At 52.8% G+C, this 17,056-nt stretch overlaps 1 protein-coding gene across 1 annotated transcript in view; it reads left to right on the plus strand.

Annotated features, from left to right (window-relative positions):
- LOC309960333 (complement C3-like) overlaps positions 1 to 15,864 on the plus strand; it is a 28,888-nt gene extending 13,024 nt beyond the window's left edge. Inside the window, exons 23-41 of the mRNA XM_082837026.1 lie at positions 7 to 93; positions 239 to 442; positions 1,552 to 1,627; positions 1,856 to 2,024; positions 4,944 to 5,039; positions 5,200 to 5,353; positions 6,511 to 6,683; positions 6,840 to 6,998; positions 8,216 to 8,275; positions 9,295 to 9,385; positions 10,969 to 11,014; positions 12,080 to 12,167; positions 12,490 to 12,576; positions 12,798 to 12,903; positions 13,370 to 13,459; positions 13,884 to 13,967; positions 14,047 to 14,136; positions 14,246 to 14,381; positions 14,809 to 15,864. Coding sequence (XP_082693152.1) covers positions 7 to 93; positions 239 to 442; positions 1,552 to 1,627; positions 1,856 to 2,024; positions 4,944 to 5,039; positions 5,200 to 5,353; positions 6,511 to 6,683; positions 6,840 to 6,998; positions 8,216 to 8,275; positions 9,295 to 9,385; positions 10,969 to 11,014; positions 12,080 to 12,167; positions 12,490 to 12,576; positions 12,798 to 12,903; positions 13,370 to 13,459; positions 13,884 to 13,967; positions 14,047 to 14,136; positions 14,246 to 14,381; positions 14,809 to 14,941 — 2,129 coding nt within the window. The 3' untranslated portion in view covers positions 14,942 to 15,864. The remainder of the gene's footprint in view (positions 1 to 6; positions 94 to 238; positions 443 to 1,551; positions 1,628 to 1,855; positions 2,025 to 4,943; positions 5,040 to 5,199; positions 5,354 to 6,510; positions 6,684 to 6,839; positions 6,999 to 8,215; positions 8,276 to 9,294; positions 9,386 to 10,968; positions 11,015 to 12,079; positions 12,168 to 12,489; positions 12,577 to 12,797; positions 12,904 to 13,369; positions 13,460 to 13,883; positions 13,968 to 14,046; positions 14,137 to 14,245; positions 14,382 to 14,808) is intronic.
- The last annotated feature ends 1,192 nt before the right edge of the window (positions 15,865 to 17,056 follow it).

The raw sequence follows: 17,056 nt of genomic DNA on the forward strand, positions 1-17,056 counted from the left end.
GCCCAGGTCACACCCAGATGGAGCTGGTGCCAAAACAGGACTTTCTGAACAAGATGCCCAACACAGAGGCAGAAGTGTTTGTCAGCATTCAAGGTGCCTAGACAGAGCTGGCTCCTGCGGGGGCTGAGGAGGGGCCGGTTCCTCCAGAGCCTGCCTGGGCACAGGGGCAGGAGGGGCTGGGGGGACCTATGGTCCCCATCGGGGAGCCATGGTAACTTAGACCATGCCCACCTGACAGGTGACATCCTTGGAGAGACCATCCTGGGCAGCCTGACACCCCAAGAAACCAGGCGGCTGCTGAGGGTCCCCACTGGCTGCCCCGAACAGACGCTGAGCTCCCTGGCACCTGTGATCATCCTGGCACGCTATTTGGATAGCACGGGCCAGTGGAACAAGGTTGGGGTAGAGCTCAGGGAGCAGGTGATGAAGAACATTGTCAGCGGTGAGAGTGGATCCCCTCCTGGGACCTCGATGAGGGTGTCTGGGACTCTTGGGGAGGGTGGCTGAGGTACCCCTGGGGTACCCCACTGGACCTTCCCAGACAATAGCACCCAAACTCTGACTTCTCCCAGATGACAACCTGACACCAAGTCCCCCAGGTGACCCCCAATTGTGACCCCTACATTATTCCTTCACCCTGACCCCTCTCCCAGGCTACAAGTCTCATAAAAGACACCCTGGTTAACCCCAAAGCAGCAACCTCCCAGGTTATGTTATATCCAGACATTGTCCCAGGTTATAGCCAATCAGTTCCACGCCCTGGGCTACACCCCCAGGGAACATCCAGGCGGGAAAACTCCAGCATAATCCCAGGTGGTGGCCCTCCGGTTACACCTGAATGCTAATACCTTCCCAGGTTACATCCAAACCCCCCAGGTAACAACCATAGATACACACCCCGGTTACACCCTGACAGAGACCCTCCAGTTAGTTTGGATGCTGACCCCGTCTCCCTGGTTACACACAGACACCAGCTCTCCATCCAAGTGACACCCAGACACTATCATCCCCAGTGTTAAACCCAAACAGTAAACCTCCAGGTAGCCTTCAGGTAATACCCAAGCAGCAATGCTCAGAATCCACCCAAGAGGTACCTCCTCCAAAATACACCCAGGAGTAACGTCCTTTGACTACACAGACACACTGACATCTCTAGTTTACAGCCAAGAGACAACCCCCAAGAAAACACCCAGGTAGTGGCCCCTCAGGATACGCCCTTTCCTGGGTTTCACCGTCCATGATCCCTCCTCAGCAGTAATTCCCAGTCACACCCCAATGGCACAGTTTCCCAGTTTACCCCCAGATACAGCTGTACCCTGGCTCCCACTGTCACATGTGGCCATGACCTTCATGTACACCTGGGCCCTGCAGCTCCCTCCTTAAGGCACCTGGACCAGTCCCCTCCTCCAGGTTACATCTAGATATGATGCACCCCTAAGTCCCACCCACACCCTGCCCCCCAGATTATGCCTGGTAACTAACCCTCCCCCCTTCACAGCCACACCCAAGCACCAACTCTCCCGGTAAATTCCCATCCACCTGTTTTCCCAGGGTACAGCCGGATGCTGACCCACCGGAGCGCAGATAGCACCTACCACACCAGCAAGGGAAACCCAGGAAGCACCTGGTAAGGATGAGGACCCTGGTAGGAGGAAGCCTGAGGGACCAGCCTGGGGCTTGATGACCCCAGAAGTATCCCCACTGAGGGGTCTTGGGGCAGGCAGCCTGTAAGCCAGCAGCATTCCAAGTTGCCGTGGTCTCTGGGGTAGACTTCTCCACAGTGTAGACGCCCCTGTCCTAGAACCCCCTTGGTGACTATTGCCAGCCATCACCCACCCCGTCTCCCTTCCAACAGGCTCACGAGTTACGTATTCCGGGTCTTCGCCCTGGCCTACCCTACCATGACAATGGGGGCGTTCAACCCTGAGTCTCTCTGCACCATTGCCAACTGGATCATCACCCAGAGGCAGGCGAAGGACGGGAGCTTCTTGGAGGAAAGCCCTGTGGTCATGGGGTCCATGAAGGTGCCCACCCCCCCCCCCCACCGCCTGAGCCATTCAAACAAAACCCAAGGGCTCTGCACACTGGGAGGGGAATTTCAGCCCCCTGACGTGTTCCCAGGTAGAATGAGAACAGGAAAGAGCTGAGGTCCGGCACCAAGCATCACATCTCCCTGCTCTGGACCGTGCTGCACTCTGTTACAATGCGGGGAGGCTGGGCACATCTGTTACAATGTGGGGAGGCTGGGCACATCTGGGACCTATCCCCCCACCCCTACTTCAAGGAGTTGCCAGTCCTGGCCCACCTCTCTCTGGGTCTGAGTCCTCCGTGTTCCGCCAGCCAACACATCCATCCCTACCCATTGTTCCTCCACACCAGCCTCCAGAAATAGCTTTCAGACAGCCTGGGAGGTCTCTCCCCTGCTCAGACACCTTCTGTGGCAGTCGTCTACAGACAAACACAGTCACCTACAACGGTATCTCTCTACTATATCCTTCTCTTCTGTATCTCCTCCCAAGTCTCACCCCTCGATACTCCCTGCTCACAGGTCCTTCCAACTCACCTCCGTATCTTTGCTTAGGCTGCTCTGTCTGCATGGTGTAGTCACACCTCATCCCTTTTTTCCCCTGCACCTAGCCAAAGTATGTTTTCTCTTTAGATTTAGATTGTACACCACCTCCCCTAAGCCTCCCCCGAATACCAGCCCTGTCCTGTGCACCTATCACGTTAGGGATGTGATTTATTCACTCATTCAACAAACATTCATCCAGCAACTGCTGTGTGCCAGGCCTTGTGCTGGGGAGAGGGGAGACACAGAGGTAAACAAGACAGTGACAGCCCCTGCTTGTAGAACTGACAAGCTGGGTAGTGGGGGGCAGACAGAAGTTCACCAAATAATTATAACTAGTGATTGTTTAAGTCACAATTGCGCCGAGTTCCATGGGAGAGAAAAGCAGGAGATAGGATTTAATAGGGGCCATGCCCAGCGCTGGGGGTGTCAGGGGTAGCCTACAGGCGGAAGTGACGGTAAAGCAGCAACTTGAAAAAGGAATAGGAGACAGCGGAGGAGAGAATGGAAAACAGAGCTCCAGGCAAAGGGAACAGCGTGTGCAAAGGCCCTGAGGCTCTGGCATGTTTGAGGACGGGGAAAAGAGACCAGTGTCATCAGAGCCCAAAGATGGCAAAGAGGTGATCCATCCCGAGGCCTGGGAAGGAGGAAAGACGCCAGGTCCTGAAGCCTGTGGGGCTTTGCAATAGTCTGGTCAGGGTTTGCTTTTCCTACACTGTGAGTCCTCCAGGGAGAAAAGCAGGTCTGGTTCATCATAGTCAGCAAGTGATGCTGAATGAAACTCTGGATGATGAATGAACCAGCAAAGACAGAATGCACCCCCAAAAGAAGGGAGGGCTGTGTGAGTGAAAGCCCTACGTGGTACAGGAAGGCGGTACCTAGAGGAGTTACAAACACAGTCACAGTAAGACAGGCTCACAGATCTGAGCTTCTTTCCACCAACGAACATTTATCAGGCGCCTATAATGTGCCAGGCACTGCTTTAAGCACTGGGGGCTCAGGGCAAACAAAACAGACAAAAATCCCTGTCCTCATGGGGCAGACATTCTAGTGGAGGACAGACAGGCAATTAGCACAACAGAGACATAAGTGATGTGGCATGTTATAAGTGAGACGGGAAAAATGCAGGGAAAGGGGGATCAAGGTGGGAAGGCTGACATTTTGGAAGGTTTCCTGAGGAGATGATATTTATACAGAACTGGAGAGGTGAGGGAGCAAGTCCTGTGGATAACTAAGGAGAGAGTGTCCTAAGCAAAGGGAGGAGCATGTGCAAAGGTCCTGAGACTGGAATGTGCCCAATATTTTGGAGGAACAGTGAGGAGCCCAGTGTGGCTGGAATAGAGTGAGCGAGGGGAGACGGGGAGGAAGGGAGGGCAGGGATGTGATGGGACAGAGTGTGCAGGGCCTTGTGGGCCAAAGGGAGGACTTGAGCTTTTCCTCTGAGTGACATGGGAGCCACAGAAGGTTCTGAGCAGAGGACGGATGTAAACTGATTCAAGAGTTCACAGGCTTCACTGGCCACTGTGAGAAGAAGAGACTTTGGGGTATGTATTAGTTTCCTAGGGCTGCTGTAACAAAGTACCACAAACTGGGTGGCTTAAAACAACAGAAATCTATTTATTTGGTCCCAGTTCTAGAGACTAAAAGTCCAAGCTGAAGGTCCCGGCAGGGCCATGCTCCTTCTGAAGGCTCGTTGGGGCATGGGGTGGGAATCCTGCCTTGCCTCTTCTAGCTTGGCGGTTCCTGGCAATCCTTGGCATCCCTTGGCTTAGAGCCACATCACTCCAATCTCTGCCTCCATCTTCACATGGCTTTCTTCCTTCTGTGTGTACCTTCTTATATGGACACGAGTCATTGGATACAGGGTCCCCCTAATCCAGTATAACCTATTCTTAACTTAGCTCATTACATCTACAAAGACCCTATTTCCTAATAAGATCACACTCTGAGGTTCTGGGTGGACAAGAATTTGGGGGAAAATTATTCACTCCAGTACAGGGATTGAGGGTGGAACTTGGGAGACTCAAGAGGAGTTTGAACCTTGTCGGTCATTTACTAGCAATGGGGACACTTCACCCTCTGACCCTCAATTTGCTCATCAGGAGAATGGAGCTGCTGCAAGAATGTTTTGAGCTAGCATAGAGAGCTTAGCACAGCACCCTCCATGGCTGTCAACTTTTCTTAGTAAAGCAGACCCCACACAGGCAAATCTCAAGATAGGTCCTCTTCCTCTACCCCTTTCCTCATCCTGCTTTCAGCATCATCCAGCCCAGAGCTGAGCACCTGGGAGCTTTTCAAGGTCAGTCAGGAGAGATTGGGGAAGGTGTCCCCAAGATGGTGAAAAGATTATGGGTGTGGTTCTGCATCCCCACAGGGTGGCTACCGAGGCTCGGAGGCAAATGTATCCCTCACAGCTCTTGTCCTGATCGCTCTGAATGAGGGGAAGGAGTTGTGCAACCAGAAGATACCGGTAGGACCCAAAGATGAGGGCAGGGTCTGCAGGGTGCCACGCCCCCTGCACACAGCGGGCTCCCCTGCCCTCATGTCCTTCTTACTGCTTTCCTCCCTTCTAACTCCCAGACCCCTTTCCTCTGATCACCTCCCTCTAGCCTCTTCTCTTGACTTTCTAGAACTTGGCTGCCAGCATGAAGCAAGCCAGTGACTTCCTGGAGAAAAAACTCCCCCACATTCAGACAACCTTTGCCGTAGCCATAGTCTCCTATGCTCTGGCCCTCACCAGGAGCCCCCGAGCCAACGACCGCCTGGACAGCGTTGCCAGCCAGGGTGGGTGGGGGCCACTTTTCAACCAACTATGTGTTAACCACAGTCACGGGGGCAGAGAGAGGGGGATTGTATGATCTCAAATCCAGCAGAATGTGATTCTTCATTTATGAGCACCTATGGTGTGCCCACCCTTGAGATCAGACCCTGAGAAACCAAGGTGAACAAGACTGATGTGGTCTCTGCCCTCAAAAGTCCCCAGCGCAGGCCGGCTCGCAGGAAATGAGCCCAGCAGCCAACCAGAATCCACTGAGAGCCCAGGCATGGGGGGTGTGGGGAGGGCAGAGGGGCAGGGGGGAGTATGGGAGGGAGGCAGGGCACAGGGAGGAGGGACTCCTACTTACGGTTGAGTGTTCTGTTGATTGAGTGATTGAAAACAGCCAGACCGCTGATAGACATGTATAGATGCAAAACCTTTTCTCTTCCACTGATGAATCATAAAGTGAAGAAACTAATCTCCATCCCAGAAAAAAAAAAAAAAAAAAAAAGTCCCCAGCGTTCCTGGGGGAGGCAGGTGGAAGACAAACAGATCAAAAGAGAATTACTAATTGAGACAGGCACTGAGATAATAACATACAAGGTGCGTGGGAGCGATGATGAGGGGAGGGGAGTATAGACTGGAGAACTGGGAAGGCCTCTGTGAAAAGGGGACCCCTCAGCTGGAATGAAAGATGAGAACGCTCACCTACGTGAAAGGCCAAGGATATTCCAAGCAGAAGGAATGGCACGTGCAAATGCTCTGAAGTGGGAAAGTGCTTGGTATGTTCGAGAATGGAAAGAAGGTCATAAAACATAGGTAACTGAGAGGGGTTTGCTTCCCATGGCCTGCACTATCCCATCCCTGAGGGTCCTGGTCCCATCCTCTCCATTCCCCAAGTCAAGAGGAGTGGAGGTAGAAAAACTCACTTGCAGTGGGACCGAGAGGAATGTGGAGGGGCTTCTTTGAACCTCAATTTCCCCAACTCTAAATAGTGTCACTGTCTCCTAGAGTGGTTCTGAAAAATGCAATGTCCATACGTCTCCTCAGCAAAGATTTTCACATAAAGTAGGTGCTCAATAAAATAGCAGATGAGAAAAACTGGGCAATATGACACGAGGAGAGGGCAGGTTTAGGTAGGTGGGCCCAGATCTGCGTGACAAGGTGGGCATCCATCTTCTAGACAAAACCCATTGGCCAGTGGACGACCTGGACACGGACTCCCTCTACACCATTGAGGCCACGGCCTATGCGCTGATGCAGAAGCTGGAGCTGGGTCGGCACAATGAGACGCACGCCATCGCCAAGTGGCTACTGGAGAAACGGGAGCTGGGAGGAGGCTTCCAGTCCACCCAGGTGACTGGAGCCTCGGAAACTGGGGGGAGGGGGAAGGGGGGGGTCGCTAGCAGAGGTGCTGACATTACTGGCCCGCCGGAAGGAGCTGCTCGTGCCCCACGGGGCTCCGGTGCGCTGTCAGTGGTGCTGATCCGAGGCCCCCATCCCAACACCCAGACCACGGTCGTGGCCATAGAGGCCCTCACACGCTTCCGCGAAGCTGTCCCCTTCGACGGTGTCCAGGATCTCCGCGTCCAGATCAGAGCCCCCAGGAGAGCCTTGAATATGGAATGGCTCATCGATGAGAACAATGCCTACCAGCTGCGGTCAGCAAAGGTATGGAGCTAAGGGGCAGCTGGGAAGTCCACACGGAAGTTGCACTGGAGATGAGACCAAGAGTCTTGTCCCTGGAAATCTCCCCTCACCAATATTATCCAATCACCATTGGCTATACTATCAATGTATTGGTTCATTCATTCCACAAACATTTCCTGAGCACCTACTGTGTGCCAAGCATTCTCCTGGGTTACATTATGAAACATCTGTGGTCCCTATTCTCAAAACACTTACAGTCTAGAGAGAAATTAAGACGATAAATATAATTCTACATCCCACTTTAAGCTTTCAGAACACAGGGGAATGAAATAAGTGTGTAAAGGACATAATAACCTGGGTACGGGGAGTAAGGTAATCTCCATGACCTTACTCCATGAAGGAGGTGATAGTCACCTTCAATTATTCAATCATCTTTTTTGAGCACTTACTGTGTGTCAGACACTCTTCTAGGTTCTGGGAATATGGCCATGAACAAGACAGAAAAAAAAAATCCCTGTCCCTGTAGAATTTTATATTTAAGTGGGGATAGACAAAGAAACGATGTGAATAAGTAGAATATGTAATGTGTTAAATGACAGCAAGTGCTATGGGAAAGAATTAAGCAGGGAGGGGGTGGGAACATCAAGGAGTTGTAATTAGGCTGGGTAGGGAAGGTCTCACCAAGAAGATAATATTTGAGCAAAGAAAGGCAGATATGATCCTTGTGGATACCTAGGCAGAACAAACAGCAAGTGCAAAGGCACTGAGGCAAGAGTGTTCTAAGAACAGCAATGGGATTTAAGCAGGGGTGATGTGATTGCATGTGAATTTGTAAACGTTTGCTCTGGCCGATGAGGGAAGAATGAATGAGGGAAACAAGAGCAGATGCAGGGACTTCCCTGGTGGTCCAGTGGGTAAGACTCCGCGCTCCCAATGTAGGCGGCCCGGGTTTGATCCCTGGTCAGGGAACTAGATCCCTCATGCGTGCCACAACGAAGATCCCGCGTGCCGCGACTAAGACCTGGTGCAGCCTAAATAAATAAATAAATAGTTTTTTAAAAAAAGAAGGAAAAGTAAAACCATCTTCATGAAGAGAGGTGGGAGAGTCACCAGACACCAAGTTAGGGAAATAACTGAGGCCCCAGTGCCCGTGCATTCTTTCCTCTCCATCCCCACTGCATGTAAGCCATGTTTTGCTGCTGCTTCTCCCCTCAAATCCTTCTCCCCTCTCTTTTCAGTTCTCTGCCCAGGATGACCTAGAGATCAGAGCCAGCGGCAGTGGAAGAGGCACCATCTCGGTAGGTCTTGTGTTCCTTAGCTAGAGCCCAGGGCTCCCCCAGTTGGTGGAAATAGAGGCAAATATAGACTCCAAAACAAGATTGAAATAAGCAATAACCTTAGCTACCATTTAGGACACAACCCTTTGTTAGGCATCAGTCTAAGGACACCTCAAAACCCCCCTGAGAAGCTGGTAAAAATATGGGCTCCATGTGACGGGTGGGGAAATAGAGGTTTTCACTTTCAGTAAGTCAAGAGTCAGGGAAGCCAGAGGCCAGAGATCTTTGGACCCCTCTGCCCCTCCTATGTGGAATCCCTGAAGGGGTCTCTTTCCTTGCCCCCTAAAAGAAAGACTCTCCCGCCAGGGTGCCTCTCAAAACCCAGAGAACAACTCCACCCTTCCCCCAATATCTGAACGCTCCAATACATCGTCTGGCCCTATGCCCTATGACCCAGGAGGGCAGCCTTCTTTGTCACCAAATTCAAGGTAGCCTGCTATCATGTTTCAGGCAATCGAGCCACAGTTGAATCCCTGCCTTTGTTGTGTGACCTCAGGCAAGTCACACTCCACCTTAAACTTCAGCTAATTTTAAATTACATAACATAAGAAATTCAGTTCCTCGGTCGAACTAGTCACATTTCAAGTGCTCGATAGCCACATGTGCGGACTTCCCTGGCGGTCCAGTGGTTAAGACTCCCTGCTTCCATCGCAGGGGGCACGGGTTCAATCCCTGATCGGGGAACTAAGATCCCGCATGCTGCACGGCACAACCAAAAAAAAAAAAAAAAAAAAAGCCACGTGTCTAGTGGTTGCCACACGGACAGCACAATTAGAGACTATTGCCAACACTGCGGGAAGTTCTATTACAGAGCTGGCATGCCTAGACTATATAGGGTGTTCTGGCCACTGAACACATGGATTGAACGGGAAAGACCTCGCTGTGAATTCCCCATGGGGCAGAGAGCTGGGCAGGCAGGAACTGAAGCAAGGAGGAAAGGAGTTAGTGTGGATGGGCTCTGACACCTCCCCCTCCGACAGATCCTGACCATGTACCACAGGTCTCCAGAGTCCTGGGAGGACACCTGCAACCTGTACCACCTGAATGTGACTCTTCACACAGCCCCGAAAGGTGAGCCTGGACTCAGGGATACCCAGCTCTTCTTTTTTATTACTTTATTTTAGCTATCATTCAGTAAGCGTCTCTATTGTTTTATTCAGCCATTCAACAAATATTTTTCTAACATCTTTATTGGAGTATAATTGCTTTATAATCGTGTGTTAGTTTCTGCTTTATAACAAAGTGAATCAGCTATACATATATCCCCATATCTCCTCCTTCTTGCGTCTCCCTCCCACCCTCCTTATCTCACCCCTCTAGGTGGACACAAAGCACCGAGCTGATCTCCCTGTGCTATGCGGCTGCTTCCCACTAGCTACCTATTTTACATTTGGTAGTGTATATATGTCCATGCCGCTCTCTCACTTCGTCCCAGCTTACCCTTCCCCAACAAATATTCTTTGAGCATTTACTAGGTGCTGCACCCTGTTTCTTGGCCCTGGGAACGTAGGCATGAACAAGAAAACTATCCCGTCTTCTCCTGGAGCCCACATTCTAGTAGAAGGATGCAAACCATACAACATAACAGTATATTATACTTTTATTGTTATTTATTTATAAGTGAATCTGCATTGTAAAATATAAATATGAAGCATAATAGCAGGTGATGATAAGTACCATATAAAATAAAGTAGGAAAAGGTGCTACAGACTTGGAGGAAGTCCAGGGGAAGCTCTCTGAGGAGGTGGCATTTGAGATGAAACATGAAAGAAGTGAGAGAGTGAGCCAGGAAGGATCTGAGGGAAGAGCATTCCAGGCAGACGGAACAGCAGGTGCAAAGGGCCTGAGGCAAGAATGAACTCACCTGGTTTGAGCAACAGCAGGGAGGCCAGTGTGGCTACAGAGGAGCAAGGGGTAGATTTTTCGTTGAAAGAGTTGGAGAGGTGATGGGGCAGATGGGGCAGGGACTTACAAGCCACGGTGAGGACTCTAGCGTTTGCTTGGAGTGAAATAGGAGCCAGAGAGGGTTCTGAGTAGAAGAGGGACATGACCTAGCACAGGTTCGCACAGGCTCCCTCTGGCCGCTGTGGGGGAAACAGACTGTAGAGGGCACAGGTGGGAGCTGGGAGACCAAGGAAGAGGTGACTGCACTGGTCCTGCAGGAAATGATGGGGCCGGACCAGGGAAGGGGCTGTGGAGATGATCAGAAATGGATTCCAGAGTTTCCAGTCTGGGGTACCAAGAAGGAAGAGACAGGACTTTGCCACTGGGAGCTCACTGTCAGGGTAGGGGGAAACAAGTCTCACCAGTCCCAAGACTTTTAGGGACTAAAAGTGACCAAGACTTTGGTTTGGACCCCATTTCTTAATTGTAGTAGTAGTAATATGATAATGGTAGTAATACTATAGTAATAATAACTGACTGCTATCAAGCACTAATCAGGCATTATGGTAGATGCTTTACTTGTATTAACTCACTTAAAATTAACCAGCTGGGCTGGGAATATTATGATCCCCATTTACAGTTTAGGAAACCAAAGCACAGAGAGGTTAAACAACTTGCTCAAAGTCATAGCAGAGCCAGGATTTGAACCCAGGAAGCTGGCTCCAGAGGCTGTGTTACCCAGCCTCTAAATTCCTGCCTTCTCTCTGCAGATAATAAAAAGGGGGAAGCGACCTTTCAGCTCCGGATGGAAACAAGGTCAGGTCACCAGGATCGTGGACTGGGCAGGAGGAAGGACCCACTTCCTGGAATCCAGACTCCTTAGCAGCTCTCCCTATGTACTGAGTGGAGGGAGGGAACCAGCCACACTTACCTCTCCATGCCTGCCCCCTCATCCCTACCTCTCCTCCTGCCCTCCCCTGCCTGTCCCTCTTTCTGCCCCCTACCCCACCCTTCCATGCTTATCTACCATCCTGCTACCCCAACCCTGCCCCCCAGCTTTCCCTGTCCCAGAAAGGCGAGCTCCTGCACGGTGAACATGCACCATGACCCAGATGCCCAGGGCTAGCTCTGAACCCCATGACTCTCCCCTCTCTTCATCTTCTCCAGACATTCCAGCCTCCACCCCAGTCTGGCTCTGTCTCCCAAATACCCTCACCCAGGTCTGTCCCAGATTTTTTTTTTAATGTATTGAGCACCTAATTGGTGCCAGGCTCTGTTCTAGGAGCTGGGGGCACAGCTGTGAGCAAAGGCAGCTCCTCCCTGCCTGGTGGAGCTCACAGACTATCAGGGGAGACAAACAATAACCGAATAATCACCCAGAATCAAGGCAAAATGACAACCGTGATTAAATGTGGCAAAGGAGAGGTCCACGGAGCCACAGGAGGGCAAATTAGAGAATGATCTGGTGTGCGGGCTGGGGAAGGCTTCCCAGAGGGGGTGATGCATCAGCTGAAATTGCAAAGGTGACAGGATTTTTCAGGGCAAAGAGGGAGGAAGAATTCCAGGCTGAGAGAAGAGCATGTGCCAAGGTCCAGTGGCAGGCAAGAGACTGACACTTCAGAGCAATCAATCAGAGGCCAGAGGGGAAGGAGGTGAAGTGAAAGGATGAGGCCAGGTGTTTCGGTAAAACAAGGAAGTTAAGCGAGGAGGCAACACACCAGATTTCTGTTTGCTAAAGCTGTATCCTCTTGGGGGCAGAGGAGTGACAGGCAGACACAGGAGAAGGCTACTGCCCTTGCCCAGGCGAGAGGTGATGACAGTGGGAGCGTGGGAGAGGGGCAAGGGGACAGTGGGAAGAGACTGGTGCTGTGAAATCCCCAGGTACCAGGGTCATCGAGAGGCCACAATGACCATCATGGAGGTCTCCCTGCTCACCGGCTTCTACCCCAACCAGGATGACCTCAAACAGGTAATGAGCAGGGCGGGGATTGCCCTGGCAACATCCCACATTCCCCGAGTGGGCGCAGAACAGCATCTACCTGGGTCAAGACCCCCAGGTTAATGCCTCAGAGAGTCCCTGCCCCAAGGTCAGCGGCCATGGTCACTTCTGGGGGACTCCCTGTATGACCTTAGCTAAATTCTTGCCCTGATTGTGCCTCAGTTTCCCCAACAGTGGGGCTGATTGGACAAGGGCCGGGAGCTCTGAGAGTTGCTTCACACTAACTGGAGCTCCCAGAGCTGGGTGCCTTGGAGGATCTCTGCCAACGCGCATTCTTCACCCTCTGCCCCAGCTCACGAGCGACGTGGAGAGGTACGCCTTCCAGTATGAGACCAAGACGACCTCCAGCGACAGCACTGTTGTCCTCTACCTGGAGAAGGTGAGGAAGGCCAGGTGTCCTCTGCCACAGGTCCGTGGGCAGCCGGATGGGCGGAGAAACCACAATCAGCACCCTGGTCAGTGGTGTCCGAGAGCCATGCCCTCTGAAGTCAGCTCCTCAGTATTCAGGGCCACGCGGTCAGTGGTTATGGCCAAGGCCCTGTGGTCAGTACTCCATGCTCCGTGGCCCTGATCAGCTCAGACAGGACTTCCCTTCTCCAGCTCTCCCACGAGGCAGACACGGTGCTGGGCTTCCGCGTCCACAGGATGCTGCAGGCGGAGTTCCTGCAGGCTGCCCAGGTCATGGTCTACGACTACTACGAGCCTTGTGAGCAGGGGCCTTGGGGTGGAGGGCTATCCCGAGAGGGTACAGGGCCTGAGAAGGACTGGGCCAGAAAAAAAGGGAGGGGTGAGGGGCGGGGCCAAAAGGGGGGAATGGGGCGTGGCAGAGGGGGGTCCTTGGCTCCGTGGGAGGGGTGGCCAAGAGGGCGCCGGAAGGGACCAAAGGGGCGTGGTGATGAGGGGCGTGGCCTTCCTTGGTGGTTAAAGTGGCCCCGGGGTGGGGGGGGGGGGTGCCTGGAAGCGGGTGTGGCAGAGCTGAGAAGGGACTTGGCGTGGCCCGCTGGGCAAGGGTGGGCAAGAAGTGGGCAGGCTCTTTAAAGAGGAGGGACCTGTTAAGGGGGTGGCTGGGCAGGTCAGGTGGGGCGGGGCCTGCTGGGGGCGGAGCCAGACGTGCACCCAGCCCCCAGGAGCACTGGCCCAAGCCAACCCCGGTCACTCGCCTCTTCTCACAGCCCGGAGGTGCAGCGCCTTCTACAACCTGCCCACAGAGCACGCTTCCTTGAGGAAGATCTGCCACAGAGACGTGTGCAGATGTGCCGAGGGTGAGGTCATGGGGCTACGGAGGGCTGGGACTGCCAGGCTAGGGGTTCAAGAGCTTTTCATCACTTCCTGGGCGCCTTCTGGGCTGAGTTTAAGCAGAGAGAGAGAGAGACAGAGAGATAGCAAGACAGAGACAAAGAGAGACAGAGAAAAGGAGACCCAGAGACAGAGAATGACACATACACTCAGGCACAGCCCAAGATCAGGCGAATCAGAGACACAGACACGGAGGGACACTCAGATGAGAGAAACAGAAAAGAAAAAGACCAAACGGAGAGACAGAGGAGGAGAGAGCACCCTACAGATCCGAAAGGCCAGACCCAGAGACCCAGCGGCTGCCGCCTGGGGCCGGATGGCGGTCAGATGGGAGGAAGGCCCCTGCGCCAGTGCAGCTAGAACAGCCGCCCCCCTCCCCCAACCTTCCAGAACAGTGCCCATCCCCAAAGGACAGCGACCACCTGCAGCAGGAGCAGCTCCAGGCAGCAGCCTGTGAGGTTGGCGTGGACTTTGGTGAGTGTGGGGAGGGGCAGGGGGCGGCCCACCTGCAGGCTGGACACCAACACGACACCCTCCCGGACCCCTCCCCCAGTGTACAAGGCCAGGCTGGAGTCTGTGGAGACCTCCGCCTCCAGCCCCTACATCTACTACAACATGCAGCTCCAAGCCATCATCAAGAGTGGTATGTCCAAGGTGGCAGAGGAGGGGGCGTGGGGGCCTACCCCAGGGGTCCCAACGCGGAGGAGGGCCAGGCCTATGCAAGCTCACACACTGGTTCTCCTCTCCTCCAGGCACGGACTCTGCCAAGCCCCTCACCATGAAGAAATTCGTCACTCACGCCACCTGCCATGACTCCCTGGGGCTGCAAGAACACGAGACATACCTCATCATGGGCCAGACATCAGACCTGTGGAGAGTCAAATCTGAGTGCGTGGGGGGCTCCTGCTGCCCTGGGGACTCAGGCCTGGGCCCCCTTCCCTACCCCAGTCCAGTCCTTGGGGTCAAAATTTCTACTGCACCTGTCAACACGAGTCTTGGGTTTCAGGGCTGCCCTGAATGGAGGTGCAGGCTGTGCACTGCACAACTCCAGGGAACACCATTCATAAGGAGATGTTGTAAATGTAGTTGTAAATTTCCAACAGAGGGCAGGAACGAGTCAGAGGAAGGGGAGCATTTTCTAATCCCCAGCAGTATGGGCTAGAGGTGGGGGGACCTGAGATGGCCTGGTGGAGTGGACGCTATAAGCCGTGGCTCTGAGAGTCTGTCAGGCAGGGCAGAGGGGCAAGTCAGAAAGGTCTCCACACCTTCAAGGCACCCGGCTCTCCTCACCATCCTGGCCACCTCTTGCCCACAGATACACCCATGTCCTGGGCAAGGAGACGTTCCTCATGCACTGGCCAGTGGATGGGGCAGTGGGCAAGAAGGAATTGCTGGACCAGCTGGAGGGGTTTTCAGAATATATGCGCACCCATGGCTGCGAGTCCTGAGACCCTGAGGCCTCTGCTGCTCTCAGGGGGTTGTCTCCAAGCATGCCCAGATCCCTGGGCTTCACCGCAAATAAAGAGCAAGGAATATCATACTCAAACTCCAGACATGTGTTCCTGCCTCAGCATTCAGCAGGGGCCCTGCAGAACCTGCCCTGACATTGCTTGGACCTGCATCCTCCGTCTCACTCCTACTCCATTCCAATCACACTGGCCTTCTTTGTGTCCTTCCAACACCTGAGTTGATTCCCACCTCAGGGCCTTTGCACACACTGTCCCCTCCACCAGGTACACCTTCCTCCAGATGTCTTTATGGATTGAACACTCCCCTTATTTGGACTCTGTTTTAATGTCACTTCCTCAAAGATACTTGCTTTGGGGACTTCCCTGGTGGTCCAGTGGTAAAGAATCCGCCTTCCAATGCAGGGGATGTGGGTCCAATCCCTGGTCGGCGAACTAAGATCCCACATGCCACGGGGCAACTAAGCCCACGCGCCTCAACTAGAGAGCCCGTGAGCCACAAAGTACAGAGCCCACGAGCCACAACTAGAGAGAGAAAAACCCACACGCCACAACTAGAGGGAAACCCGCGTGCCTCAGCAAAGAGCGCGCATGCCACAACAAAGACCTGATGCAGCCACAAATAAAATTTAAAAAAAATTTTTTTTTAAAGATACTTGCTTTAGGGACTTCCCTGGTGGCGCAGTGACTAAGATCCCGAGCTCCCAATGCAGGGGGCCGGAGTTTGATCCCTGGCCAGGGAACTAGATCCCACATGCATGCTGCAACTAAGAGTTCACATGCCCCAACTAAGGAGCCCACATGCAGCAACTAAGACCTGGCACAACCAAATAAATAAATAAATATTTTTTAAAAAAAGATACTTGCTTTATAACATACCTAAAAATAGACCTCCTCCCACCACTCTCAGTAACACTTAAAAATATATTGTATGTGATATTTATTGGTTTGATTGTTAGTTAATTGGGTATTTCTCCTGCCCCACAATATCAGCTCTTTAAGACCAGAGGCCATGTCTGTCTTGTTCACTGCGGTACTCCCAGTTCCTATAGCAGGGGCTGGTATATAGTAGGTGTTCAAGGAATGATTGTTGAATGAATGAGTGAATGAATGAATGAATGTAGCACCCACTCTGCAGTTGGTCCTGATGTAAGCTTTGACCGGGAACCCCAGGCAACTGGAGAAAGGAGACAAGGGGCAGGGGAGGGTGAATGAGTTTCATCAATGTGGCTTAGAGTGGGAGCAGGGGACTGCCGCTCCAAGGCAGCAGCCCGTGGGGGTTGAGGGAGTGCTGGAGGGACTGCAAGGCATCCAGGATGTCTTGAACTTGGGATGTCAAGGACGGGCTGAAGGTGAGAGGGAGAAAAAGAAAGATGGGGTTTTGAATACCAGGCTAGAGGGCTTGGTCATTATCAAGGGCAGTAGGGAGCCATGGAAGGTGTTTGAGCAGGAGAGGAATTGACCAGCTCTGAAGTGGAAAGGCCCAGTTGACTGACGGGCAGAAACTGAGTTGATGGCAAGAGACCTGAAGAGGAGGTGGGGTTTGGGGCCACAGGATGGCATGGCAGCAGCTACCTGAATTCTAACTCTGCCTCCACCTCTTCCTGGCTGTGTGACATTAGCCCATTTACTCACCTCCTGTGCTTCGGTTTCCTCACCTCTAACATTACTTCCCTCAGAGAGTTCTTGTGAGTACCCAGCACATAGTAATTATTCAATAAACCTTCACTGGCCTAATTATCAATGAGCCAGACAAGAGGCCTTGGGGAGGGAGTAAAGCTGCTGGAATCCACACGACAATCAGAGAAGAAAGTCAGACCACAGCAACCCCTGCTCAAAACCCTCCCAGGTTCCCACTGCTCTGACACTGCAGCACTCAAGGCCCTGCAATGTGGCGCCGTCAACCTCCCTGACCCCAAGTCCCCCAGCTTCCCACTCACTCCACTCCAGGACACAGGCCGTCTTTCATGGTTCCCAGAAACTCCAAGCTCTTTCTTGCCTCTGGGTCTTTGCATAAGCTGTTCCTTCTGCCCAAAACACTTTTCCCATGACTGCTTTCTCCTCACCCTTCAAGTCTCCCATCAGAGAGGCCTTCTC

Source organism: Leucopleurus acutus, assembly GCF_964270905.1.
Source record: "Leucopleurus acutus genome assembly, chromosome: 3".
NCBI classification, from domain to species: Eukaryota; Metazoa; Chordata; class Mammalia; order Artiodactyla; family Delphinidae; genus Leucopleurus; species Leucopleurus acutus.